This window comes from Necator americanus, chromosome V (assembly GCF_031761385.1).
Source record: "Necator americanus strain Aroian chromosome V, whole genome shotgun sequence".
Lineage (NCBI taxonomy): Eukaryota > Metazoa > Nematoda > Chromadorea > Rhabditida > Ancylostomatidae > Necator > Necator americanus.
The window spans coordinates 17,400,664-17,427,792 of NC_087375.1; the positions used below are offsets into that span (position 1 = coordinate 17,400,664).

At 41.3% G+C, this 27,129-nt stretch overlaps 2 protein-coding genes across 3 annotated transcripts; both read left to right on the plus strand.

The window, feature by feature from the left end:
* Positions 1-66: 66 nt before the first annotated feature.
* On the plus strand, positions 67-26,812 carry RB195_014201 (uncharacterized protein; the record flags this gene model as incomplete). Of its 2 annotated transcripts, XM_064204356.1 has the most annotated exons (17): positions 67-531; positions 849-928; positions 12,392-12,509; positions 12,814-12,921; positions 15,876-15,939; positions 16,012-16,140; positions 16,196-16,275; positions 16,504-16,657; positions 16,717-16,815; positions 17,517-17,617; positions 18,036-18,120; positions 22,919-23,032; positions 23,106-23,234; positions 23,338-23,436; positions 24,713-24,854; positions 24,916-25,022; positions 26,727-26,812. In XM_064204356.1, 17 exons carry the CDS (start codon positions 67-69, stop codon positions 26,810-26,812), a joined length of 2,160 nt encoding a protein of 719 aa, XP_064060237.1. The 2 variants fall into 2 exon arrangements, with proteins under 2 accessions (XP_064060237.1, XP_013304334.1); XM_013448880.2 differs by lacking the exons at positions 67-531; positions 849-928 and adding an exon at positions 11,583-11,641.
* RB195_014202 (uncharacterized protein) lies at positions 2,937-7,062 on the plus strand (the record flags this gene model as incomplete). Its single annotated transcript, XM_064204357.1, has 2 exons — positions 2,937-3,028; positions 6,744-7,062. 2 exons carry the CDS (start codon positions 2,937-2,939, stop codon positions 7,060-7,062), a joined length of 411 nt encoding a protein of 136 aa, XP_064060238.1.
* Positions 26,813-27,129: the final 317 nt, after the last annotated feature.

Consider the following 27,129-nt stretch of genomic DNA (forward strand, 5'->3'; position numbering starts at 1 on the left):
GGATACAGCACGATTGACCACATTCACACTGTCTCGAAACTCATCGAGGGATCACGAGAGTACAAAATGCCGCTCTTTGTCACCTTCATCGACTTGAAGAAGCCCTTCGACTCAGTTGAGACGGAAGCCTTGGACAATCGAGATGTCCCTACTCAGTACATAAAGGTACTTCGAGAGTTGTACAATAACTTCACGACCGGAATTTCGCCATTCTACAACAATATCATCATTGACGTGAAGAGCCGGGTCCGACATGGTGATACAACCTCACCCAAAATATTCACAGCCACCCTTGAGAACCCAATGCGAATGTTGGAATGGAACGACATGGGAGTGAAAGTTGATGATTGGCAGCTACACCATTTGCGCTTTGCTGATGACATAGTACTGATAACACCTAGCATCAGCCAAGCGGAACGAATGCTGACTGAATTCGACGAGAAATGTAAATGCATCCGTCTCCAGCTGAATCTGCAAGAGAAGATCAACGGGAGTGAAGGTGATCAAGGTGAAGGTGACTTGAATAGAGAGGTGAGAAGACCTCATGCTCGAGCGCTTGCTCGCGCAGGACAAACCGGGGGGATTTAGTGGGGCCGCACAGGCATTTCTAGTCTACACCCGAACCCTACGTTTCCTACGAGACCTCAACGTCGCCAGTTTCGAGATACTTTGTCTTCAAAATAATGAGAAGAGCTTTTTAAAAACTAGGTTCTGAGAACACGAAATAAATAGTTTGAATTGTCTTTAAGATGTCGTTAGTCTAAATAAGAAAAGAAAAGTGAGCATGCCGAGTTTGCTTTGTACTAGGCATTGTTGATTATTTAAGAAATTTATGACGCCTTTTAAAGGAGCGGAGAAGGAGCATTCTCGAAAATCTGCTCAGTCGACAAGGAGATGGATACGACCCGCAAAGGCCTCGATCATGGCGGTTGGTGTAAGAACTGAAATTTATGACAAGTTCATTTCTGTCTTAATTGCTACCAGCAATGAAGAAAACTTGCTTGAGAAGAGTCCTAGAGATAATGTGAATTTTTCTTAAAGCAAACGTGCATCTATTTTTTTACATAGGTTCTTTTCAGAACAGTGAGTTAGTAATAAGTTTATTAACAGGTCAGTTCTTCACTCATACTACTGATAAGATTTCCTTACTCGCTTCCTTTTTGACTGCTCCTTTGAGTGCAAAGAATTGCGTCGTCTGTTTAACTGTGACCTCATGTAAGGGCATCTTTTTTGTCTCTGTTTCATGTGGATCATAGGGTGTGCTTCGCAGATATTTCTAAAGACAACGTTCTATCTACTGCTGATAACCCTGTTTACACATGCACAAACACTAAGACTGTACACTATTGTAACACTAAAAATCGCGGGGAACACTGTTTTTGTGGAAAAATTGAGTAGTTTTTCTGGTCTTTCCTGTAGGATGAGTTCCATGCAAAGCGACAGCGCTTTTCAAAGCACTTTAATCTTTCTGACCAAAGAATTGATGGTAACAGGGTAAGACAGAAAGGTTATAAATCTCAGAGAAACTAGTGTAGAAGAATTTTGAGACAATTTTTCCATGTTTTGTTGTATTACACACTGTTTCAGTTGTCAGTTGTGGAGTGTCATTTATAATCACCGTATTATGAAAACTTCTGCACCAGAGACATAGTTCGTTGAACACTCATCATCACTTTATTGTAGTCCCACTGGAAAAGATTCCCGAATAATCTTTGTGTTAAAGAACAGGAACGCTGATGTTTTCCAAGGCATCCAGTTCGATTATAACGTAACACGATTGAATCATGCAATTTGTTGAAGACAAGACATGCTCATATAACGGTTTATCAACGTGCTCGAAACGGTTCAGGAACTGACGGCAAGCGCCTCGAAACGGTCCAGGCAAGCGCCGTCAGTTCCTGGACAGTTTCGAGTACTTTGATAAATAGTTATGTGACGTTGACGAGGAACCACCGACCGAGTCGGAGGTTCTGTTCTGCATCTAAAAGATGAAAAATTGAAAATCTAATGGTGACGACGAGATTAGTTGAATGTTGAAATATCTTCTTCCGTCTGGGATTCGTAAGATGACAAAGATCATCCGTTCAATATGGATAGACGAACAGAACTGGCTCGTACAATAAGAAGAATAATACAATAGACCATAATTGACTCGTAGAGACACACTATCATAATTCCCCTCCACAAGAAGTTATCTATCACGAACCCTAGGAATTATCAAGGAGTTTCGTTCTGACCGATCACGATTGAACAGGTGTTCATCGTAAGGAGAGTGATTGAAATCTGGGAAACCACTTTCCACTCTCTTCACCGAGGGCGTCTTCTCGAAGCGCTTCGCGTACATGGAGTATAAGGAAAGTTTGTTCGCTTGCTTGATGACTTGAATCAACGAACAACTGTTGCAGTCCGAACACTAGCCGGATTTACAACACAGCTTGATGTGATAACTGGAGTAAGACATGGGGTAGTGACAAGACCCTTCCTTCTTGTTCAATTTTGCCATCGAAGACATGCGGAGAACAGTAAACCAGTGTCCTGCCGATATTATTCAAGCATCATCAGGATACCCCTTGACTGATCTCGAGTACGCTGACGATGTTGCTGTTTGTGGAAAGTAATACGAAACTTCAATATGTTGTCATCCTCGTATCGAAGCTGGCTGCTGCCTACAGGACTACGTCTACGCCGTGGATGCAGGCAGATGTAGGTCTCCTCAAGACCTTAGACGGGAATCAGAGTGGACAGACAATCGATCGAACTCGTCTATGAGTTTTTTTGCCTGGGCTGTACGCTGAAGAACAACGGCAGTTACGAGAAAGCTATTCAGCAAAGCGCATGAGGCCATTTCTGCATTTGACTCTTTAAAAAAATGCGTGGTGGTCGACCCCCATCACCAAGTCAAGTTGCAAGTCTACTTATCTGCAATTCGCCATATCATGACGTACGGATCGGAGACTTGGGCATCTCCATCTGCTGTGATGGAGAGGCTTGATTACGCGGAAGGGGATCTGCTTAGACTGCTGCTTGGGTACTTTTGACCTAGGGTTTGCCACAATGAAGATCTTTACGCAGAGATTGACGTGATATACCGGCGTATGACTCGTGGAAGATATCAACAGCTTGCACCGCTATGTAAAATGGCTAAAGTAAATCATCTTTGCTTCTTTGATCATATACTGAGGTAAGCTCACAATTTCCTTCCACAATGTTCAATCTAACAATGCGACAGTGTATTAGGCTAAGTCAAAAATACTTTTCTACGTTTTCTTTTTCACACTTTCATTGTGATTGTGACGTATTGAGTTTCTCTGCTAACTCTCTCGTAGGTTTTGTTTCACTATTGACTTCATCGAAGCCTGAATGGTGATCCTATCCCACCTTTGTTTTTTTTTTCAACGTCACATCTCCAGAACAGAATTTGGCAGACCAGTTTCTAAGCGCCCTATCGTTTATCACTCTTTCACCATACACAATGCTTATTTGTCGGGCATTAGTCGCTGCACTATTACTTTTCTTAAGTTCCCAAAGCATTACGTGGCGTAAGTATATTTTTAATACTCTATTTACAAGGTGAACAAAAAAATTAAGCATAACGTGCACAGTACTAGACTGCCGTTTAAAAACTACCCGAAGTTCTGCCTACGTGAGGATAGCAAAAATCCCTTGTTTTGGTACTCACTGCATGCGTAAACAATAAGAATAGATATCATGTACCTGGGCTGAGATTGTTCATGCCTTAACCTAATATCTTACAAACTGATGAAACTCTACAGGTGGATCCTGGATATGCCCCGAACAATGCCAATTAGCTTGCGCGTTTTTTGCGGTAATGTAGTGTAGTGTAAAATGTAGTGGTGAAAGGTTACTTATTATTGAAACAGCTCGAGATAAACCAAACTAAACGTCATCATTTTGAAGTTGATAGAAGCTGGTACCACTTACCAGGAAGGACAAGGTCACAGATTTGACACGTTGGCTGACTTTTGCAAGTCATTGTATAAGTCGTATGCGCACTCATAATTTTTAACGTTACTGAATTGATATCAAACGCGTTGGCGCATCCTAAAAGAAGGCATATCACAAAATTGGCGGCGTTGGGATCGCAGGGGAGGGTGCGGTGGGCAGTTGTGAATGAAGGACAACATGATATAAGTACAAAATATCGTAGTACTAGATAATTACATACATTATAAAGTATTGTAATAAATATTATTTGATGATTACATAAATTACAAAATATTGCATTTAAGTTCCGGCGTAGGACAGTATGGAAGTCCTAACATTTTGTTTTGAAAATGTTTAACGTGTTCACAACGTAACAATGAGGCTTCGTAGCTTCGACACCCGGCTGTGTCAAATTTTTGCAAAAGAGTTAGAAAATTGAAATCATTTCTGAAAGATGGAAAATTTAATTATACGTAGTTTTCAACACAATAAAAGAGGATTTGTCAGAATTTAATGACCAAAAAGGCTCTGATTCTGTGCACAATTGATAGGTCTAGGAGATAGCGAAAAACTTGGTCATAAGAAGACCTAAAGAAGAGTTTTAGGCAGTTTTTAAGAGAAGAAGGTTTGTACTAAAAATAGTTATGTCGCAGCTTTTTTTTCATTTGCTAAACTTTTTGGACTTTTATGAGACAAAAATGGGAAAAATGGCATTTTTTCCATTTTTGTCTTTCACACCAGCGCTTTGGAATGAATGCTGGCCGAATTCGACGTGATATGTGAAAATACTGGTCCAACCTGGAAAAACTTCTCATAAAGAACAGATGACACTGAAGAATGTACGTGGTGAACATGGGGGAATCTGGGGGAAGGGGGAAACGAGTGGGGAGAATGCAAGAACCCAAGGCCACCTTTAATGAGTTGATGCAATGTGCGATCAATTTGGTGGAGGCTTCCAAAGTAAGTAAGCTAAACTCTGTTCAAATTTCACGGTGTTAAGTAAATGCAGCCAGTAAGAGGTTACGCTGTCGCACGGTCAGACTTTGGAATGCTGCCTAGTGGCAACCAAGCCTTTCATCCCTCCGGCGTAGATACGTTGGTGCCAGACTTGTCTCTGAGGACAAAAACGCTGACTAGACATATTTGCTAGCCCCTCCCCCCAAAATCATTTTGAGGGCTAGTTTCACGTTCAAACGATTCCGAAGTAAATTGAACGTGGTGGAGTATCCTGAGAGGGTTAATCAACGCTAGACATCACCATTTATCATTTAAGTTAATCAAATTGTTTCATCGAAATATTCTAGTTGAAACATCGAATATATGCTCACCGAAGAAGGTTGCATTGATAGGCAGGTGACGGCGGCGGCCCCTTCTTTTGAAGGGTATCTATTAGGTTTGCGGCGCAAAAGTAGGGATAGGGTTTGTCTTCGGCGTTGAGGGTAAGCTAATGATAAATCCCATGACTGGCGAGCTAATGATAAATCCTATGGCGCCACGCGGATATCCGCTAACATCACGGCAACGCGGCTACTGAGGCTCTGACGAAGGCGACAACGCCGGAACGTTAGCCGTAATAAATTTTGTCAACAATCTTGGCTGTTGCTTAAATTCGACTATCAACAAATCCCATGACTGTTCTGCTAATAGTCGAGAGAATAAGGTATCAAATTGAGCGTTTCGGTCAGCCAAATCAACCAATCGTCAGTTCGTTGCAAGTTTGCGAATGTTGAGCCCCAGTGATCTAATACCAAACCTGTTTCAAGGTTCTTAGTTAAATTAAAACAGCTATCCACACATATCGTGGTCTGATAACAAGTATAACAATGAAATTTCTGTAATTTTTATGTTTTTCCTCCGGTTTTTTTTCCAACGGTTTGCCGTCTCATAGTGGCTTGGAGGTGACAGTCAGAGTCGAACTGCGGTGCATAGCGGAGGTACGTCTTAAGGAAGGGCCTCCCAAGCTGAGAAAGAGTTCTACACATCTGATATTCTTAGTTCTCGGAATCGGAAGTCTAGCTAAAAGCAAACCATTGCTAAGATTCACCACCCTCATAGCAAAATATCGCATGGTTTCCCCACCCATATAGGTTGGGTGATGACCTGTGGTGAAAGCTAAGCTTGCCATGGCAAGGCTGCTAAGTTTAGGAAAAAGTCTTCTTGCCACTCCAGCATATTCACTCCCTCAGTACTCTCCACTCTGGGCTCTGCCTCTCAGATGTCGGGTGGTATGAGGACCGGTGAGAGGTGATCAAATCTTAGGTTGCTCAGGACGTCTATAATTTTGCACTTAGGGGCACGTGCACAACTAGCCATGAAGGCTGTCTCATACTTTGCACTTACAACGCGAGAACAGTGCTCACGGATGCTGACCCACATGCCCTTCTCGGAGCTGCAGAGCTCAAATTCCACTCAATTGCTCAATAAGAGACGAAGAGCAGACAGACCGAACTACGACAGATGAATGACGGTACATTTCGACAGTTCTTTTAGTGCTCTGGTGTGTGCAGACACCGCTGCCACGTCACTAGCCATAGAGCCCTTGAGAGATTTTTTTTTTGAAATTTAGGTGGCGCACGCAACACCCAGCCGGTCCTTGCAGCTTCGACTTAAGAGCAATGTCCCATCTTCGCTACCCGCGAAATGCGGAATATATATTGAAAGCAAAGCATAGATGGGCCGGCCACATTATGAGAAGAGTCGACGATAAATGGACTAAATGAATGCCAGAGCGCATCCTAAGAAAGCTCAACGCTCTCGAAGGAGGCCACCAACGAGATTGGGTGATGTGTTTACTGCAGGGATGGGCCAGCTGAGAGCTCCGCTGGATACGGCTCAGTGACCTCGTCAACGTCACTCGCAAAACTTGAGAGTATCTGGGATGACAATGACAGGGGAACGAAACGAGTGGAAAAGAATTTTGGGTCCGCACGTCCAGTGGAAACTATCCAAATATCTCTGCTACCTAGAACCGAGATAACTTTAGCGGATAATCATAGTAGACGATCTATGTATCTGATGACATCACCAGCCTTGGATCTGATGGGATCATCGCTTCTCAACGTCGATCCCTTCACCTTGTTTGCGGAGTCGCCTTTCACCAAGAAAGTCCTTGTCTAGTGGTAACAAATGAAATGAACTCTCCTCCTGTCTACTCTCCCACGTGATCTGTCATTTTATTCGTTCCCGTGATTGGTTTAGAAGGAGTGTAGTGGAGCGAATGGGTGAATTAAGAGTTTAAAGTGTTAAAATGAAAAAGTGAACATGTCAGCTCTGACGGTACTATTATTCACCCTTCTGATTTGTTATGGTATTAGCGTGAATGCTAAAGAATCGAATAAAGACAGCAGCTCGTTATAGCAACGTTTAACGATGTGGCGACGAAGTGCATCTGAAAGTTGTCATCAACAGATTGGGGTAAAATGGAATACTAGAAATATTAGGGGGAGTACGACTTCTCTTGATTATATGATTATGATTAACATTAATACATTGAATTAAATAACGTTACTGCCCGACTTTCAAATCGTGAACAATTTTTGTAGGCTAGTAAAATAAGATATAATTAGTCACATTTGTGTGCTTGTATAAAGAGAAAGAAGGAGTACGCAACTAGTTTTAATTTTTCTGACTAGTTTTCAGTATTTTTAAACTCTGAAGATGCCTTACGACAACGGGAAATTTAGTAAGTCTGTTGAAGATGCTATTAGCATTCTATTGTTTTTATTCATCGCATAAGTTACCCATAGCAGGAGATAATATATGACTTTATTTCTGGCAGAGACCTGTTTTGCCATCTATTTGTCTTGTGATACTTTTCTATATCGATAGAGGAAAGAGAATGACGTTAGTTGATAAATGCCTTTTGTTTGGCGCTGTTTAATGAACACGTACTAATGCAAATGCTCTTTCTTTTTGGCGGAATATCTGAAGTATATTCTACATCACTTCTTCTTTTTGTGAAACTAGTCATGTGAAATCTTTGTTGGACTTTTACTAGGCGAATCCTCACAATACAAATCCGCGTTTTCTTCTTGTATAAACTAATTTCGAAACATACGGTGCCTTCTATACTTGATTAGTTCACTAATCCAGAAAATAGGAATGCATATTTTTATTTATAGACAAAGAGTTACAAGTCTTCCTATAGCACAATTACAAAAATTATCGTTATCGTGAGGCTTCAGTACGACTGGTATTTCTGAGAGAGCAGAATCTACTTCTCTTTCTCAATAAATATTATGGAGCTTGAGCGTAACTGAAAGTGCATTCCTTTGCGGCGCCTTTTACCCTCAGAACACCTTTACCAGTGGTTCCACTGGCCGATGAACACATCGTGTCAGCTTGATGGTTTACATCCTCGGTTGCTGCCAGAACTGGTGCCGTAGCTCTGTGGTCCTGCTAAACAATACAACTTCCATCGATAAGGCGACGGCGCTGACAAGGTCCTCAGAACTCTACATTTCCCGGTTTTTTTAAAGATACTTTTTCGTCTTGCTGCGTAGGACTAAAATTAGTTCGCAGTACCATTCATGGCAAAATCCGTCCTTGTTAGCACCGTCCTATCGATGGGACGGTGCAAAGAGGCAAGCTACCAGTGCGCACAACACATCAAGTCGACAATCAGGTTCGGCAGCGGCTGGATATCTCTACTTACGGAGTTCATATTTTTGGAATAAAATCCATGATGTAGGAAAAAAAGGATGGTAATAGCGTGGAAGCGGTCTGCAATGTTGTCGAAATGTGTAGGAAACTGCAAATATTTATGATGTAGCGGATTTTGTCTGCCGGAAAATCTATTTCCATCAACTTTAATCGCACCCTTCGTCATCTGGGTGAAAGTTCTCGGTCGCTGGTGATTGGTCATTCTTCTTAAACGTGATTTTGTTAATTCATTGTTTGGGACCTGTTTTCGTTTAAAAACGCTGCACTTTAAAGTATGTAATTAGTGTCTGTCAGAAGTTTTTGCTGTTATTGTGGTCGACATGAAAAATGTTTGCGCAAACTATTCACCAATCCCACCCGTGACATCGAGAGAGTGCTCAATTCATTCCTTTCAAATACGGCTTGGCCAGTAGAATTGCACTAATTTATATTTTTTTAGAGGAAGTGAATAAGCTTAATACACTGTCTCAAACGTCAGAAAGTTTTGAGCTGGTACTACATGAATTGGTAGCCTTTCCTGCATGAAGAAGAGAAGTGTTTTTTTTAATTACGAACATACGAATTATGTCCGTGAGAACTGCGGGATCAAGGATACATCTACCAAGTAATATTTTTTTGGGCATCTTTGCGCGAAGGTGTGTCTGCATCTCTACGCGGTCAATTTCTTTCCTTGTCTTAGTACCATTAAAAAAAACAGAAGAAGTTGAGGAAGTAGTCCTTAGCTCATTTATCCTGTAATTATCTGTTAAAACCCCCAATTATATAGGACAAGGCGTGACGATCATTCCCACGAACGTTTTCTCACATTCACATACTTTTCCACATTCCTCTAGTGATAGTGATAATAACGCATTGTTCGTTAACTCTTCGTATATCGTGAACATTGCCGCAAATATGAGCAATGTTTCTCAATAGACTGCTATCCTTCAATTCTCACCGTGGTTGTTTTTTGCTCACATCTGAAGTGACTATAGTTGCGAAAGTCGAAAATATTAATGATGAGTAACAGGGTTTTTGAAAGCGAATTTGCGTGAAAGCAGCTGCGAAGCTGCAAACAAGGCAGCAATTTTTGCCATGTGCATTTTATTTGTTAATCAACTTATCTACATATTCGGATATTCATTTGCTGGAAAAGTCAAAGGGGCACAGGAAATTGAGCATTGTTAACAAAATCACGCAGAGTTTAGTTTAACAAACCATAACATCAACTAAATCGGGTGTGTGGTCACGTTAATGTAATCAAGAGGAACTACACGTTCAAAATCTTCATACCGTACCCTAATCGCTCCATGGATTTTTCAGTAGACGGGTAGTATTATAGTTTAACGCAGACGAAAGTAACTGCTGCAGCATCACCATGAACGAAGAGAGTCATCTCTTGCAAGAGCTGGGAGAGAGGGCAAGGACGTTCACCAACTTTCATTGTCCTTACCTGGACCACCTCACGTATTACGCTATTATCTCTCTGTCTTTTATTTCTGAAAACCCCATTATCTTTCTAGAGTAGTTTTTTTCCCAACTCGTCGACGATTAAAGTTGAAGTTGATGGCTATTTCTCGCATTTGTACGCATAGTTTACAAATGAGCATTAAAGCTTTCCGTCTTCGGTCTGCGAAATTACGAATTTTTCATGCAATATGTAGTCTTCCAGCCCAACCTTCACATGCTTTTACACTCACACATAGTGTGATAAATGTATACTAAAGGAAAGCAGAAGCTGTCTTTCTTAAGGTCATAATTCATCTTTAAACCGTTTCTCCACACCTTTTCTTCCGTATCTTCACAAAAATGTAATACCTTTTACAGTTTTTTTTTCTTATTGTGCAACTGATCTAACCGGATTGATGGTTCATTTTTGAAAAAATGCATGAGGCGTCCTATCACAACATTCGTGCAATTGGCTACGCTTTCCCAGTTTCAGTTGCTTTTTTTTTAAATGCTACGGAATAGGACACCGAAGTGATTAATTGGTTTTGTGTAGAGGCACGCAGTCGCAAATGTATGCTTCGGTTCGGGTGTAATTGATTTGAATAGTTCCGATCCTGCTGATTTGCTTGCACATGTTTCCAGTGGTGGCCTAAATAGAGTTGTGTGAACTTTCGTGGAAATTTCTGCAAATTTCCTCTCGTTCTATCCACCTTTTCTCAACCTTCACCATGCGATACTTACCGAGCAAGCAAGGGTCCAGTTCAAATTCGACAAAAAGTTGCAACGGTGCTGATGGGTGTCAATATGCACTTTTACACTTTGATGATTTCTCTTGGTCTTGAGTCTAAACTATTTCATTACTGAGAAAGCAAGACATATAAACTTGTTTAATTGAGTACTAGTAGAATTAATTGGCTTTCTTTCTTCACACTACTAATAATGGTGTGTTTAGGCTTTAGTTCTTGAAAGGTGGTTGAGCAGTATAAGATATGTCGAAAACAAGAGTATCTAGTGGGCGATCATCTTGATGAGATATCTTGTCGATGTCTGATTTGTTTATAATTTGCAAGGAAAGGATGTACAAAAAAACTATCACATAAGCTTTTTGAGTTTTGATCAAAAGTCACGACATTCTTGGTCACATGACTATAAGGACAAGGAATTATTGCAATAAGGATAAAAGATAAAGTGTCTGGCGTTAGTCAATCCGCTTGGGATGCGCCCCCACGTTCACTTCAATTCTGAATTGTTTGAGGTTTACGAACGTGTATCTGGTCTATACAATGACTTGCGGTGGCAAGCCGATGTGTCAAGTCAGTGCTATTATCTTCCTAGACAAGTCTGGTACCAATTTATCGACCCCGGGGGGATGAAAGGCTTGATGAGCACTAGGGCGGATTCGAACCTCCGATCGATTGTGCAGGAAGCGGAACCTCTAACCGCTACACTAGAGGAACTCTGCTGTGAACATATGTGGGCGGGTGCATCAAGCGGTAACGGTAGTTCCGCCCATTTTCAGTCTCTCTTGATGTCATACTCACTGATCCATGCTGGTTACCAAACAAAAATCTTTGCGTTTCCCGCTACTTTTCAAAAAATACATAAGGTAAGTTCTCCGAAAAACAATCGGAAAATTTTTAGATGCTGAAGTTCGTATGATGTTATTTTATTTTTGTGCTCGTACAAGTCTTTCTTTTCGTTTCTCTTTTTGTAATTTTTCTAAACATTTTTGTATCATTCCTTTTCGTGTAATATTTTGCCTTTTTTACTGTACATAGCTTGCGCGCTTCAGCCTTCACATACGGTCCTTGGCACTGATGTATGTGGTATTTTTCTTCATTTTTATTGATATATATGAACATTAAATGTGGACACAAAAGACGTTCTGAAACACGTTCTCAAGTTCTTTTTTTCTTTCGTGTGATACTCTTCTCAAGGAAACAGACGACAAACATATTCCACGCTGTTCAAGGTATCCAAAATGCCCTTCCCATGTATCTCCCCAGAACATCAAATGTTGAGAGCCAGTTTCTCATTGTATTTGTTCTGATAACCTCTTGAAGTTCCCATGTTAGTATTATTGCCATGAAAGCACTAACATCAGCAACAAATGGATTCACAACGAAACGTGACTGGAGTTGAAACTGACTGGGTTTGTAGGCCAACTAGTTAGAAACATTTTCCTCTTAATATATCTGCCGTATATCTATCTCTTCAAACTGCCGCATTACTTGTTAGTTTAAGGCTCCGCATTAAAAACTGTATTAGGAACTTCGAATATACTTCAGTTTTTACTGCCAGATTTAAAGAACCTTCGAATAATGCGATGATGTGATCTCTGATTTGTTGTTTTTAGAGCAGTGAATGTCGAGCCTATGATGGTGATGGTCGCCTTTTCCTTCGGTTTCTTCATTACTTCTCAATCACCTTTTATGTATTGGGCGAGATGTGTGCAGATCGCTCGAAGCACAGAGGTTAGCTGAATTAACGAATGAAGCACTCCTTACCTCGTTACATATGTACATAGAAAAAAATCGTTTGCTGCAATTTCCCCTTTCGGAAATTGCAACTGACTTTTCGACATCTTCGAGGATTTTCCCCTACACTTCTTTATCTGAATACAGCTGAGATTTCTTCGTAAATATGAGTTCAACTTTCACAGCAGAACAAAAAACTGACATGCGGTTGCCAACTTCATTCGTTGTTCTTGGCTATTCCTTTACTTGAAAATATTCCTCCCGTCCTCAAATAGTTATTTTAAGGAACATGGTTATTTAGGGACAAGATTTGGAGAACGCCACTGTAATCTGTGCACAGCTGTCTGTTCACGACGACTTGCAGAATATTGTAGAAAAAGACATAGCCTCAACGAAGATTTTCTTACAAGTGTGTTTTTTTTGGTGGTTTTTATTGATCACCGCTTGCTCCAACTCTTCTTTCTTCACCCGAAGCGCTTTTAGAAAGAAGAAAAAACACTTGAAAAAGATTATTCTGATTCCCCGTTTTTTCATCGACAGTCTAAGCAAAATAGCATGAAAGTATTTTAAAAAAATCTCACTTTTGTTTTCCTCACCCTGTTTTCGCTTAAAGAACTTTTAACTTTGCCACAGAGGGGTACGAAGCGTTTGAGATGAGCTGTTTGTTTGAGGGAACTCATAAGATGTTATATTGTTTTATATCATTGTTGGACAAGTATCTGCAAGGTGGCTCAAAAGCATTTGCGAGCACAAGAACGCTAAAATAGTTTTGAGGGTTCAGATATCAGTCGGCTGGAAAACCTACTGCTTTAATATCTTTAAAAAAAGGTAAGTACAGCCTAAGACGGCAGATAGATTTCATGCGAATAGAAGTTGCGCTCCTAAGTACTCGCAGTTCTTGCTATCCCAATAATTCAATGATTTTAGTGTTCACGATATACCACTTTTCAAAAAGTGGAACTTATCTTATCAAAGTTAACTCAGTTGTAAGCAACATAAGTAAGGTATGCTCTCGATAATGGAGCCATCGAAAGCACGGATGATATGAGAAGTCGATAATGTGATCAGCGCAGAGATACGGAATGACGGAAGTGAACCAGAGACCCAAATAAACGTCACTTCGTTTATAGGAAATCTAAAATTGGAGATGGAAAGTGTTTAGAAGGTTCTTGACAGGGCGGTGGAATGTCTGTTGAAGTGAAAGGCTGCCCAGGTTACCCAAGTCGCGACATCGCAACTGTTGAAATCTACGGCCAGGTGATCAACAATAAATGGGTGGTACCAACCAATTTGTAGCTACTTACCAAATTCGACTGTCATCTAAACTTGAGCGAATACGGTATGTAAGCACCTATGCAGCTACATTAACCGAGGGCTCAACCCTGCGAGGTTCAGCCGTCAGAAGTGATGAAGAAAGAAATTCTCTTGGGGGTGAATGTAAAGGTCGCGTATCACGAAACTGACATGGTATGAAAAATTTTCCCTAGTCGTCCTAAAAGACGGCGTAAGAAATAGTAGCTACGAGATACGCTGGAATGCCCACACTTGCACACCCTCCAGTCCTTCAGTCGCTATTCATTGTTATTGCTTGAACTTACTTAAATAGGCTGGTTAAAGCCACCATACCACGAATCTGAGATGAGGCTGATTTCAGGTGGAGTGTCCGTATACGGGTCGTAGATTATGGAGACGAGGGTAGTTTCGCTCATCTCTCCCTGCATCACTGCAAGCAGCCGACCCCTCAACGCTGTTTTGTACGATGCCTCCTATTGCAGCGCGCCACCCTTGCGCCGCCTCCGCCCTGCGATTCGTCGAGAATCAGTTCGTACTACTCCGATAGGCAGTAAGGAACACTACGCGGATAGTGGCGCGCAGCAATAGAAGGCATCGTACAAAACAGCATAAAACAACAACGACTCGGCGTTGCAGGAAGGTAGCGCGTTCCAAATGATTCTGTAGGGAAGAGCGCTGTCTTCCATGCCGTTCTTTAGGGCAATAAGGGGAAGGTGAGCGGATCCACTCTTGTTTCCGCAATCTACAACCAGAACTCCACGCTCTCCCTGGATTTTCTTGGCTGTTTCGTAATACTCTGTCTTTAAAAGATATCCCAATACCTATATATTTGCCCGGTATTTGTGCCCAGCCTTGACTCTTCAATAACTTCTATCTTTCCCATGCATGAAACGTCTTGAACAGTATGCTGTGGCTTGCAGTCCACCTGCATGAATATCGGACAGTTCGACTGATTGCTGAACAAGAGTGAAAATTTTTTGCTCAGATTAAAAGCCTTTTCGCTGCGCTCGCTGCGTACTTGGCGGTGAGTCAACTCTGTGAAAACATGACCTACAATAGTACGACTTAGGCAAGGGGAATTGATTCTTACGACTTCTAACATTTCTAAACTCCCGAGCACTTTACGGGTACTCAACGTACCGGCTAGTAAGGTCGTAGCTGAGGAGGCGAAAACTCTTTCTCAAAGGCGTCAGAAATGGAAACTTCGTCATTACAAAAATCCCAGATAAAGAAGGGCTCACGTTTCTGTGCCAGTTCGACTGTTTCTGCCACTATTTCATCTTCTCTTCCCGAACATGAGCAAGAATTTTCAACGCCATCGATGATTCGTCGTTGACTGATGATGTTGCTGCTCGTTCAACATTAGATGGACATTTTTTTTCCAGCAGAATTTCTTCATGGGTCCTCCTCTTTTTAGGCTTGGCATGCCTTAATTCATCTGAGGTGGAATTCATCAATTTAATTTTCGGAACCATAAAGCAGAGAAAACCCTGGTGATAGCTATCGAATCAAACGCCAAAAATGATTCTGCATTTCCAAAAGAGTTGCGAAGAACACAGAGCTGCGGTGGTTTTTGGGCATTAGAAGAGATCACCATTGGAACGTAAGCTGGTGGCGTTTGTGATTTTTCTTAAAAATGGTGAGTTTTTCAGCTCAGAAATTTTCACCATATGACCGCCGTTCCCCCGCATTTGCTTCGCCGAATAACAAGATTTTCCAAAAACATCGAATTGTTGAACGAGTTTTGAATGCACTCTCATTGATCCAACACTGATCGTTTCCTGTCTCTGTGCTATCTCGAATGCTAACGTATTAAGATTATTGCAGGAAGCACATTTTTAAGTAGTAGTCTGGGCTTGACTTTTAGTAATAGAATATGTCAGGACTACACTTTCTAATGCTAAAAAAATTCAATTGAAAATATCTTGTTTTGACTTCAATGCAATGTTTCTCCTTCTTTTTGACGCACTTTCCATGTATGTGAAGAAAGGTTCAAGTAAACAAACGAAGAGCGTTTTGTAATTGAAAGTTTTGTCCTTCAATTCCCGCAGTTCTCATTTTCTCTTTTAGGCGGCGAGTACTGTTCCCACCATGATTACAGCTCCTCTGATAGGAACTTGGTCCGATAAAAGAGGTTGAGCTTTGTTCTGAATGCCATTTTTGAAACCTGATATGTAATTCGAAGTTCTGATGTCGATCCCTTAAGGTCGTAAAAATCCCCTTCTTTATACAATATTTGGGTTTTCGATCTATATGCTCTTACAGCTACTAGCAACGCTTACTTATGAGCATATAAATATTTATTACTGGTACTTTGCAGCAGAATTCTTGATAGGTAAGTGTTTTCCATGTTTTTCTCACTCATTATGCATGCTGGAATACAGTTTTAGGACTCACAGGCAGTGTAGGATCCATGTTTAGCACTTCGCTGACTATTGTCACGGATGACTGTCGGCACAAATTGAGACCGGTGAGTTATATTAGTTAATTTTTTTAGGTAAACCGACGAAAAGCGAAGTGCAAGCGTTTTGTAGAACGAGTAAGGTAAGATTTGTCTGCCTTATTGGTAAGTAAGATAATATTTCTCGGGTTTTTCTCTGGCTAAATTTGGTTTCTTTCTTGAAAAACATTCAGATACTCTCTAATGAGTTAGAAAAATAACGAAATACTACTTGCTATTTTTTTCTGGCACGTTTAGGGCTCTTCTACAGTTCCAATACGCATTGGGGTTGCTTCTTTTCTACAGTCTTTTGGCACTTGTTTGGGGACATTTGGTATGACCACGCTGGCTGTCCCCGCTAATTTTCCCGCTAGCAGCCGCAAGGACAGCTATATCGGCGCTGCTTTGATTCGTGAGTCCTTGGAGATATCCGCAGAAAATTAGATCTCCCTTCAAAATGAATCTTTCAAGAGTTTGGAAGTGCGGCTTTAGCTTGGGTCTACGCGTTTTTCATGGTGCGAGAGACGCATTTCCCTCTTGACGACGGATACTTATATAATCGCTTGAATAGTAAGTTTAGATAGTAGAAATTAATGTGCACGTTGTAGCTTGTTCGTTATTAATCTTTGGTTCCGGCTTGGATGCACTTTTAGGCACAACTAGGTGATTACTATTAATTGCTTATTATAATTAGTTCGAATGCAGATGTTACTTGAGAAATCCAAGCAGAGAACAAATAAAAAAGATCTGGTGGGTGACCAGAAAATGTCTAAACGCAAGAATTGCAAAAGCGAAGCGTTGAAGATTTTGATTAATGTTATATAAAGTTGGCTTTAGGGAGAATATAGCTAGCTGATTTCCACAAAGAAAAAAAGTAGTTCTGCAGAACCAAAAAAAGCTTTTGCTCACTCTCTGATTCATTTTAAAGCGCTAGCATAAGAAGCTCTCCTCATTTGACTAAAATTATTCAGCATACAAAATACTTCCTATCGTAGCAACCTACAACACAAAATGCTTTGGCATGTTAATACGAACCACGCCTGTGGTTGCAGTACAGGCATCACTGAGTTCTAAATTGTGTTTTATTATTTACTACAATTTCTTTCTTTCTTTCTGCAGAACTGCAATAGTTTTCACGCAATGTTGCCATACTCGCAACATTATTGATGGATTTAACATTTGACCAGTACATCTCTTCCCCGCTGGGAAAGGGATAATTGGTTCCTTGAACAATGAGTCTTCACATTCTGATTGTATTCTTATTTTGACAGGCCAACTTGATGCATCACCATCCGTCTCTAGCAACACACATGTCGAACAACCAAAGCCGCTTGTAAAAAAACTGCAAGAATACATTTCTGCCCTCGTTGATGTATGTTCTTCTCTGTCAATCCACACCGCTCCTGCATTAACTCTGAGAACAGAGCAAAATGGTCTAAACGTAACTATATTGCTTCATTCTCGGAGCAGCATAAGGCAACAAATTCTGCTCGTCCAAAAAGAAATGATAATGCCATTTCGTTTCAGTTAATTTAGTAGATGAACAGATATGAAAGCGCTGTTAATGAACAGAATTTGTTGCCTTTACATTGGAAACGAGTAGATTTGTTAGTGAAAATAGTCCTATGATGTGCTAAAAAAAAACAAGTTCATTTTTGTAAGTTCAGTATAACAAGAAGGAAAAATTTGGAACTCACCAATTGTAGTGATTAGGGTATGAAAAATTAAATTATTAGTGGAACGCTAAAGTGCATGTTCAAGAACGGAATGAGGAGAAATGGTTATTTTAGGTTCTCACTCAAAAGCGCCCTGGATGGACGAGATGCTGTCTCATGATGTCGTTGTTTCTTATCTTTGTCGAATTTTTGGCTATGGGTAGGTATATCACTGATACTGAGGCTTAATTACTTGACTTAATCGCTGATCAGCAAGGGTCTGCCCTATCTATTCCATCTTCAGCAAGAGCTTGCACTGAATCAATCCATTTAACGCTATTCCATATCCTGCAAAACCTTACCTCCATCTGAACTGCTTGACTACGCCAAGCGTCCTCACGTTCTTTTTTTAACACCCAGAATTTTCGGTTCCAGCGAAGAAGCCTCTTCCAGCTTGAGTCAGGGAACCTCCTCGGAACACGTCAACCGAGGCGGTGTGCTGGTCTCCTTGTAATATGGCCGAAGGAGTGAATACGATTTCCTTTAGCCACTTTCAGATGTAAGATGTTGGTACTTTCCACCTTTCCACCTTTCCCGGGACACAACGTTGGGCGTTGAGAAGACGGCACCGATGAGGAGAGTCGAGAGCGACTTCGAAGTCTAAAAAGGCTAACTGCATTGGGTTCGAAAACCACTCGCCTCACTGCGATGGCTCTCCGGATGATGAACACTTGGTGAATCGTAGATCGGCCGACCAAGACGATCTACGAATCACCAAAGTCGGCTTCCACGTCGCGCTTGTTTCTTTGCGATGCTTTATGTTCCGGTCTAGAATGATTCGCTTCAAGACTTTGTACACCACGTAGCAACGAGATTTCTCGATAGATTCTGGGATCCGGATTGAATAACTTCTTGTAGGATGGAATTATGATAGCCTGTCTCCACGAGTCAGTTCTCCTTTCGTCTATCCATATTGAACGGATGCTCTTTGTCATCTCACAAATCCGAGACGGAGGAAGGTGTTTAAGCAGTTCTGAGCCAACTCCGTTGTGTCTACCACACTTTCCCTTCTTCACCTTTTGAATACAGACCAGAGCCTCCGACTCGGTCGGTCGATCCCTGTTCACTGCATATGTCGGTCTATGAACGTCCTCCAGTTCATAAGCTGACGGCGGTTGCCGGTTCAGCAAGGTTTTGAAGTGATTTTTCTAAATGGAAAGGGTTGCTTCACCGACAGCGACTTCACTAGCAGTGATGGAGACTGGAGAAAATCTTTTCATTTTGTCGCTGCACTGTTTAAGCAAATTGCAGGCCATCTTTGGTTTCGTGTCTTTCCACGCCTTTCCAATTTCCTTTACTCTTGATATCCATCCATTTTCGCGATCTTCTTGCAGCTGACGACTTAGCTTCTTTCTCAGACGTTTCTCGTGGTTGAAGTCGTAAGTACTGCGGGCAGCACATGCAGAATTACCTTTGGACCTTCGTCTCTGCGATGGACGGAGGTAGCGCAGTTCGATAAGAGGTTCCGCTCGACCACGATCGACCGGAAGTTAGAATCCGCCCTTGTTTTCACCAAGCCTTTCATCCTTCCGAGGTCGACAACTTGGTACCAGACTTGTCTGGGAGGATAAAAACACTGACCTGATTCATCGGCTAGTCCGCGCAGGTCACTGTTTAGGCCAGTTGCACTTTCGTAAACCTCAAACGACTCTGAACGGAAGTGAACGTGGCGGTCCTATGCGGATTGATTAACCCCAGATACCTCATCATTTTATCCTTTATCTTTGTCTCCGCAGATACAAAAGCGAACTTCTTCTTTGACTCCAGAACATAGAGTCTTTCTTCTGAAAATCGTCTTCGTCGTCGTCTAATCGTCGTCTTCTAAAAACACTTTGTGAAGAAGTCTGTATCGCAAAGGTTCTTTCTGTTCCGTACTTTAACATAAAAGAATGCTCGTTGGCGAAAATTCTTTCTGCGCTTTCTTTCTTCCAGACTTGCCGTGCCAACCTTCGATTCTAGAGGAACTCCTTGGTTTCTTCTGTAGAACCATGTTGTGAAGTTGAGAGGAACTGGACAGTGGTCAGAGTCAAAAGCGACGTTCATCCGTTGTTGCCCGTCCGTTGTTTGAGAGTTTTCATCTTTTGCTTGCGCTGATCTTCAAGCGTCAAAAACTTGACCCTTCACCTGTAAGGCGACGATGATTCCTCTTAAATGTGGAAGCTTTGATGGGGCCCGCCTGTTCACATCTACCCAACCAGACGGTTACCGTTAATCCAAGTGAGCTCCGCTATATAAAACTATTTCAACAATATATCTGATTGTAGTTCAAGTCCCGTCTAGACGTTCGATTCAGACAGTGATCACCTGGTGGCTGAGTATTCTGGCCATCAATGTGTTAACTTTATCGTAGAAGACGGATCGTAGAAGGTCCCTATCGCTCCCCTCAGCGGTTTTCCTTAGGTGTGTGGGCACTTACTATCCAGAGTTTACGTCCTCTGCGATCCCGCAGTCGTACAAGGGCGAATTTTGACGACGTTGAGCCCAATTCCTCTATCAGGTTCTTGTAGTCGTTCGTCACAGCTATTGCGCGGCCTTCTGTCTTCGTTTGGCCAGCACCGCGACAGTAGATGGTGTGATCTCCGACGCTGTTGATGGACCAGCCTCTGATGCGTGTTTCTTTCAGTGCAGCAAACGGCGGACATCCCAGACGTTTAGACAGGGCGGCTTGTTGGAATTCACTCGACAATGTACGACAGTGCAGCAAGATGACCTTGTTGTTGGTTTCGGCGATGTGCTGGACTGCACATCGCCGAAGCCAAAAACCAGGTCATCTTTCCATTGCTGACAGCACCTTTTCGCCATATATAGGAATCTATAAGCCATATAGTTGTGCAGACTATAGAGCTCGTACGTTCCCAATGCGCACACTTCCTGACTGCTTTTAGTGAACGCAGGCAATGTGAAGCGTGTGATGGGATTCTCCCATCGGGAGTCGTAAAGAGAGGGGATTGCAAGGGAAGGGGATGGTAAAGGGGTGTGCGGTGGCCAGTTGAGAATAGAATGATAACCAGAACGAAAGTATTCAAACTAATTAAATAATTAGATACATAAAAAAAAATCACAATAAATAATATTAGATGACTACACAAATTACAAATGTGATATTTAGTTTCATGTGTAGGACAGTAAAATGGAAGCACCAACACCTCTTTTTACAATGTCCAATGTATTGACAATGTAATAATGAGACCACGCAGTTTCAACACCCCAATGTGGCAAATTTTTGCAAAAGAGATGGAAACTTGAAATAACTTCTAAAAAATGAACAATCTGATTTTACATAGTTTACAGCGGTTTGAATGCGAATTTAATAAATTTTAATGATCAAAAAGCTCAGATGCTGTGTAAATTGTTATGTCTGGGAGATCGCGAATAATTTCGTCATAAGAGGACCAGAAGAAGACGTCCAGGTAGTTTTTAAGAGAAAAAGGTTTGCCCTCAAAAAAGTTACATCGCCGTTTTTTCCCACCTCCTAGTCATTTTGGAGTTTGGTGGGACAGTGATGGGAAAAATTACATTCTTTCTATCTCTATCCCATCAAAAATGTGAAAAAACGGCGAGGCCCCGGAGAACATTTGATGAAGCATCTGATAGGGGAAACTCTGGGCTAGAACATACTGAAAGATGATTTGCTTCGCACTAAATTATTCCGAGTTATTGAATTTTATTCAAAATCACACAATTTCCGACGTATGAGCGGAAATTGCGATTTTGGCGATTTTTTCCATTGCAAAAAAATGGGACTGCATTTTGCAAAATCACACATATATTCGAATGGAGAGTCTAAGAAAAGCCCTATGTGCAAAATTTCTCCTTTCCAGATCATCTGGTTTTCTCTAGATTTAGATGGGACAAATCCAAAAAAAGTCAGAAACATTAAATTTCATCCCATCAGAATTCCAAAAAATTTAGAGGGAAGAAAACACAGCGATGTGACTATTTTTTAGGGCAAACCTTCTTCTCCCAAAAACTATCTGAACTTTTTCTTTTGGCCCTTTTATGATGAAGTTATTCGTAATCTCCCAGACCTAACAATGTGCACTGAAACTGAGCTCTTATTGGTCATCAAATTTTGTTAAATTTACTTTTAAACAGCCGGATGCTACGTAAGATTAAATTCTTCATTTTTTTTTGGAAGTTGTTTCAAGGGAAGGGGATGGTAAAGGAGTTTGCGGTGGCCAGTTGAGAATAGCATGATAACCAGAACGAAAGTAATCAAACTAGTAATTGAATAATTAAATAATCAAGTTTCTATCTCTTTTGCAAAAATTTGCCTCAGCCGAGAGTCGAACCTAGGGGACCACATTGCCATATTTCAGGGACAAAATGTTGATTTTTTTTCGGTTTTTTCCTTCGCCCCTCGGTGATTCGATCTGTGCACCTGACTATCCTGTTTTTGGTCTTATCGTGTGCTTTGATCAGAAAGCTAATTCATAGATTTAAGAGTAGAAATAGAACAGAATAAAAATGGAAATATTCGAATTCCAGTATTTCAACAGCGTTTTGCGTTTTCTAGTAATAGTTATTTCTTCGCTTCTGTCAGCTACCGATTTTCACATTTGCCATTTGTTTCTCGGCTAATTTCTCACTTTTCGAAGCACATTTTCCATTTCCAATATGTTGAATTAGCAGCAATCGCAGGAACACTGGAGGATAAGAAGAAAGAAAGGAATGGAGGAGGAGGGGGTGTTGGGGGGAGGGGGTCGTATTCGAGAGGGCCGTGCCCCATCACTACGCTTGACCCTGAACGTAGGACCACCACGCATCACACTTGTAGCAGTCATACTTGTATACACGGCCCTGATTGGGGCTACTTAGTCATTTAACATATATTTCCGCAGAAGCGCAGTAAAACTGTTGTACAGAACTATGTAATAGCCAGTTTTTTCAAGGTTTTCGTTAATTAATTAGAGACTTTGAATTTTGTTCCTTCTTCCCCCATTGTTGTAGCACTTTAGACGCATCGCTGCTGTTTCTTTATGTCAAGAGGCGTCCATTTTCGTGGAGCGACAAGCTGTTCAGCTACTTCAATCTTGTTCGAGGAGTGCTGTTTTCAGTTGGAATGGTCGTCTGTACGTTGATTTCAGGAAAACAATGCGTTTTCGTCTCAAATCCTGCTGTTCTTAATGATTTCATTGTTTTCAGGTCCATTGTTGCTTACCTTAGTTCATTGGTTAGGCAAGGATAGTTTGATGATTATAATTGGCATGGCTGCATCGGCAATATCTTTCTTAATGATATCTCTGGCTCACACTACCAAGGAAATTTTCATAAGTTGGTATATCTGTATACTTCGATCTGGCTATAGGATAACTTCATTAGTCTCGTAAAGTTTTCATTAATAATTTTGTAAATGACTGTAAAAAGAAGAGTTCAGCCACTGCGTTTGGTGTCTTGTGTGGCGGTATAGCCGTAGGCTACCGTTCGTTTTTGCCTCGAATGGTCCCCAAGGAGCAGACCGCTCGTCTACTCACAGGTGAAAAAATGTCTTCTCATAGCACAGTACTTCTGGGAAATGTTTTGGTGTCCAATGTTCTAGCTGGATTTTTCCATAGCTGCTGGTGCGGAAACCCACACTTGTCTTGAGAGGATTACTGTGAGACATGGGGAGTTACCAGTAAAAACAGTGAGGAGGCACTACATGATAGTGACGGCGCGTGAAAATGGACTATAATTGGAATATTAGTGAACCAGTACCGCCCAATCACTCCGAGCGAATTGAACAATTAGTAAATGAGTGAACCTTCTCATAGCTGCGACAATGGCATATTCACTCTAATATGCTCCTGCGTATGTCTAGTCTCATGTGCTGTCTTCATAATTCATTACAACTCTCTTCTTCATAAATTAGACATGCACATCCAGACAGCTGGTAAGTGGTAGATCACAGTTTACCTATTCTTACGTAATTTTTATCGGTATAATGATGATGATGATTACGTCATTTTTGTGAGCACATCATTCTATGTTAGCTGTTGGGCGAAATAACAATCGAAAAACCAATACTTTGATTAATATTTTCGCAGTATAGAAGCATCGAAGGAATGTATTTGTTAAATCATGTTTGGACATTTTCTATATGTGGTGCTGACACTTTTATAAAGCAGACAACGAAATTTTTAAAGGCATCACCCCACGAATCTGAGATGGTGCAGATTTCAAGTGAAGTATTCGTATACGGGATGGGAGACTACGAAGGGGGGGGGGGGGGTGATTCCGTCCATTTCGTGCTAATTGCCGTAAAAGACGGCCCGAAAGATGCGGCGCCGCACAAGGCTGGCGCGCTCCAGTCGAACCCCTTGTAGAAAATAGTGCGCCAAAACGCCTGAAGCCGTATCTTTCGGGCCGTTTTTTACGGCAATTAGGAAGAAATGGGCGAAATCACCCCCCTCTCCGTAGTCTCCCATCCCGTGTACGAATACTCCACCTGAAATCTGCACCACCTCAGATTCGTGGGGTGATGCCTTTAACAGTGCTGATGTTTGTTGCAGAGCACTTTGAAAAAAAACTAACTTTAGCAGAAGTTTGCAGAGTGTTCCTGCTTTAAGTTTCTTTTGATCGCTAAAGACGAACACCACAAAATTCTGAATAATCGAACAAGAATGGGATAGAACTTTTGGATTGCCGTTGAGCCGTGACATGTTTTCTTTAATAGAAGCACTTGTGTCGCAAGCTTCACTTTGTAGTAAAAAGTTAATGGGAAACAGAAGCTGGAATAGGAATGTTAGAGGCTGCACATGACGATGCTTTAGTGTGTTCAATCATAATGGCTTTCTGTCCTATGATTTCTGCTGCAATCTTCAATTCTATTTTCAACGCTACTATTGAATGGTGGCCTGGATTCGCTTTCTTTGTTGGAGGTCTCTTGCAACTGTTTGTTCTTCTTGGACAAGGGTAGGATTCTTTTTCTTTTGAAATCTAGTGTGCTTTTTGCAAATACAGATTTCCGTGCTAGGAGTATTCACATTCTGATGCGACCCCAATGGCGAATTGAGAAACAACTTAAGGAGCAGATGATGGCTCACACGCTGACAATAGGGGATGAGAATGGAAGGCGTGATGGTGCGTTTTCTTAGCTACAAAAAAGTGGATGTCATATGATTTTTATTAAAGAAAAAATTACATCACTGCACTAATATCCGTCACCAATGGCACTCCTGATATCATCCTAGGGCTCTAGATACTTCCAATGTTTATAAGTAATTTTGAATACAAACTTGGAAATCAATCGCTTCTTCACAGTCTTGGTTGGAACCGATTCAACCGACGTTGGTCTTAAGTGGTGCTCTAACCACTGGGCTTAGTTTAGATATTAACTCAAGGTGTTGAAGTTTGAGCCATAACTGAACCTGAAAAGGGGTCACTGATATAAAAACTCAGTGCAGAAAACCATTTTGAGTAACGTAGCATCAAGTGTGTAGAAAAGAAGAAGACGAAGAAAACAAGGAAAAAAACTTGAAAAACTTCTACAAGAGTGTACGGTAGATGGTCCGCGGGTTTTTGACCAATTCCTGAATCAGGGCCATCCTCATCGTCGTTGTCTGTTCACAATTTCCGTTTTCCCTCTACATGCGATGACTGCTTCCTAAGCGGTGTTTCGCAATTACCGAGAAACGTGCATATCCAACAGTAATTGTCATGTCGGTGATCCTATTTTCGAAGGAACACAACTGTATAAAGTTTTTTAGCATAGGTTCAATCTCCTCTGCTACATTTTTGATGCTGAAGCATAGATAGTTTTCTCTGCGCTGTTGTTTACATTGCCATCATTTCCATTCTCGGAACACATTCAACTTGCAGAGTATAAGAATATGCAATGCGTAGAGAATATATGAATAATGAAAAGGAATGTTCAGAACATTTCCGATGTTCTCCTACACCTCTCCAAATCAAGATCTCAAACTCTGCATGCTCAAACCGGATGAAACAACACTACATCATCCTGGGAGAATTTTCTCCTGGAGCTCTGTCTTTAGAACGCAGTTCACTTAGAACTTCTGTACTTTCTTATTTTTAGTCCTTGTCTTCTATTTTTCTCCATAACATCATTATAGTTGGGTCAAAACGGCATGAAGCTCGAACAGGCATGAAGCTTGCGCAAGCGGTTGGGCTCGAAGCGGTAGAGCGGTTGGGATCGTGTAAATATCCTTGCTACCGCCACTCATCTCTACAGTTCGCTATGGCCCCACTCGATTCCACTGCACCGCTTCGAGCGCGCAGCCGCTTTCGCAATTCCGTGCTTCGTGTCGTTTCGACCCGACTATAGTTTTGGAAACTTCTTGAAGCGGTTTAAAGGCATCAACCCACAAATCTGGGGTGGTACGGGTTTCAATCGGGTAATGCCTATGCGGGGTTGTAGATTGTGGGGAAGGGGGCGTTTTAGTTCATCTCACTCTGTATCAGTGCAAACGGACGACCCCGGAATGCTGTTTCCGACGGCGGCTTCTGTTGCAATGCGCAATCCTTCGTCGAAAACCCATTCGGACGATATCACCCTCCTCCCACAATGAACGGAGTAAGAAATATAACAGACTAGGAGGAAAGTATTCAGGACCTGACCTTTGAAAACATGAACAAACTAACGACAGCTTATTTAATACTAGGACAAGAATGAATGTTCTAGATGCATTTTTCAAGTAGAATTGTTTGATGTTGATTTTAGTGGATAGAAAATTTGTTCAAAAATGTGTCGTGTGTGACTGAGAATAATATGTGCAGTTTCTTGTTCTTGAAGGTGTACAAGTTACAAGTTTTTTTTATTTCTAGGTGAGCCTCCTACTTCTGCCACTGATGCATCTGATCATGCTGTTATGAATGTTGTAACTCTGCAACATACTTTACCTCCTCAGTGAGAAGCTTTGTATCTACTCTTCGGATTAATGCTGTAACAATTTTCGAAACGGGATTTCTGTGCGTAGGCGTGATCACAGGCTCATAAACTTACTCCATTCTGTTTTATTCTCCATATTCCTTCTTTTTTTTTTTGTTTCTTCCTTGCAGTCTAACATGTACGTCTTTGTAAATACTGTTGAACGATTTACTATTCCCGACCGTTATTACAGGTTCACCAGTGATTCAGTGATAATTCACAATTATCTTGTAACTTTGATCGTGTCACAAAATATCTGAAAATATTTTGCTACCTATTCTTCTTCTCATTTGTGGAGAT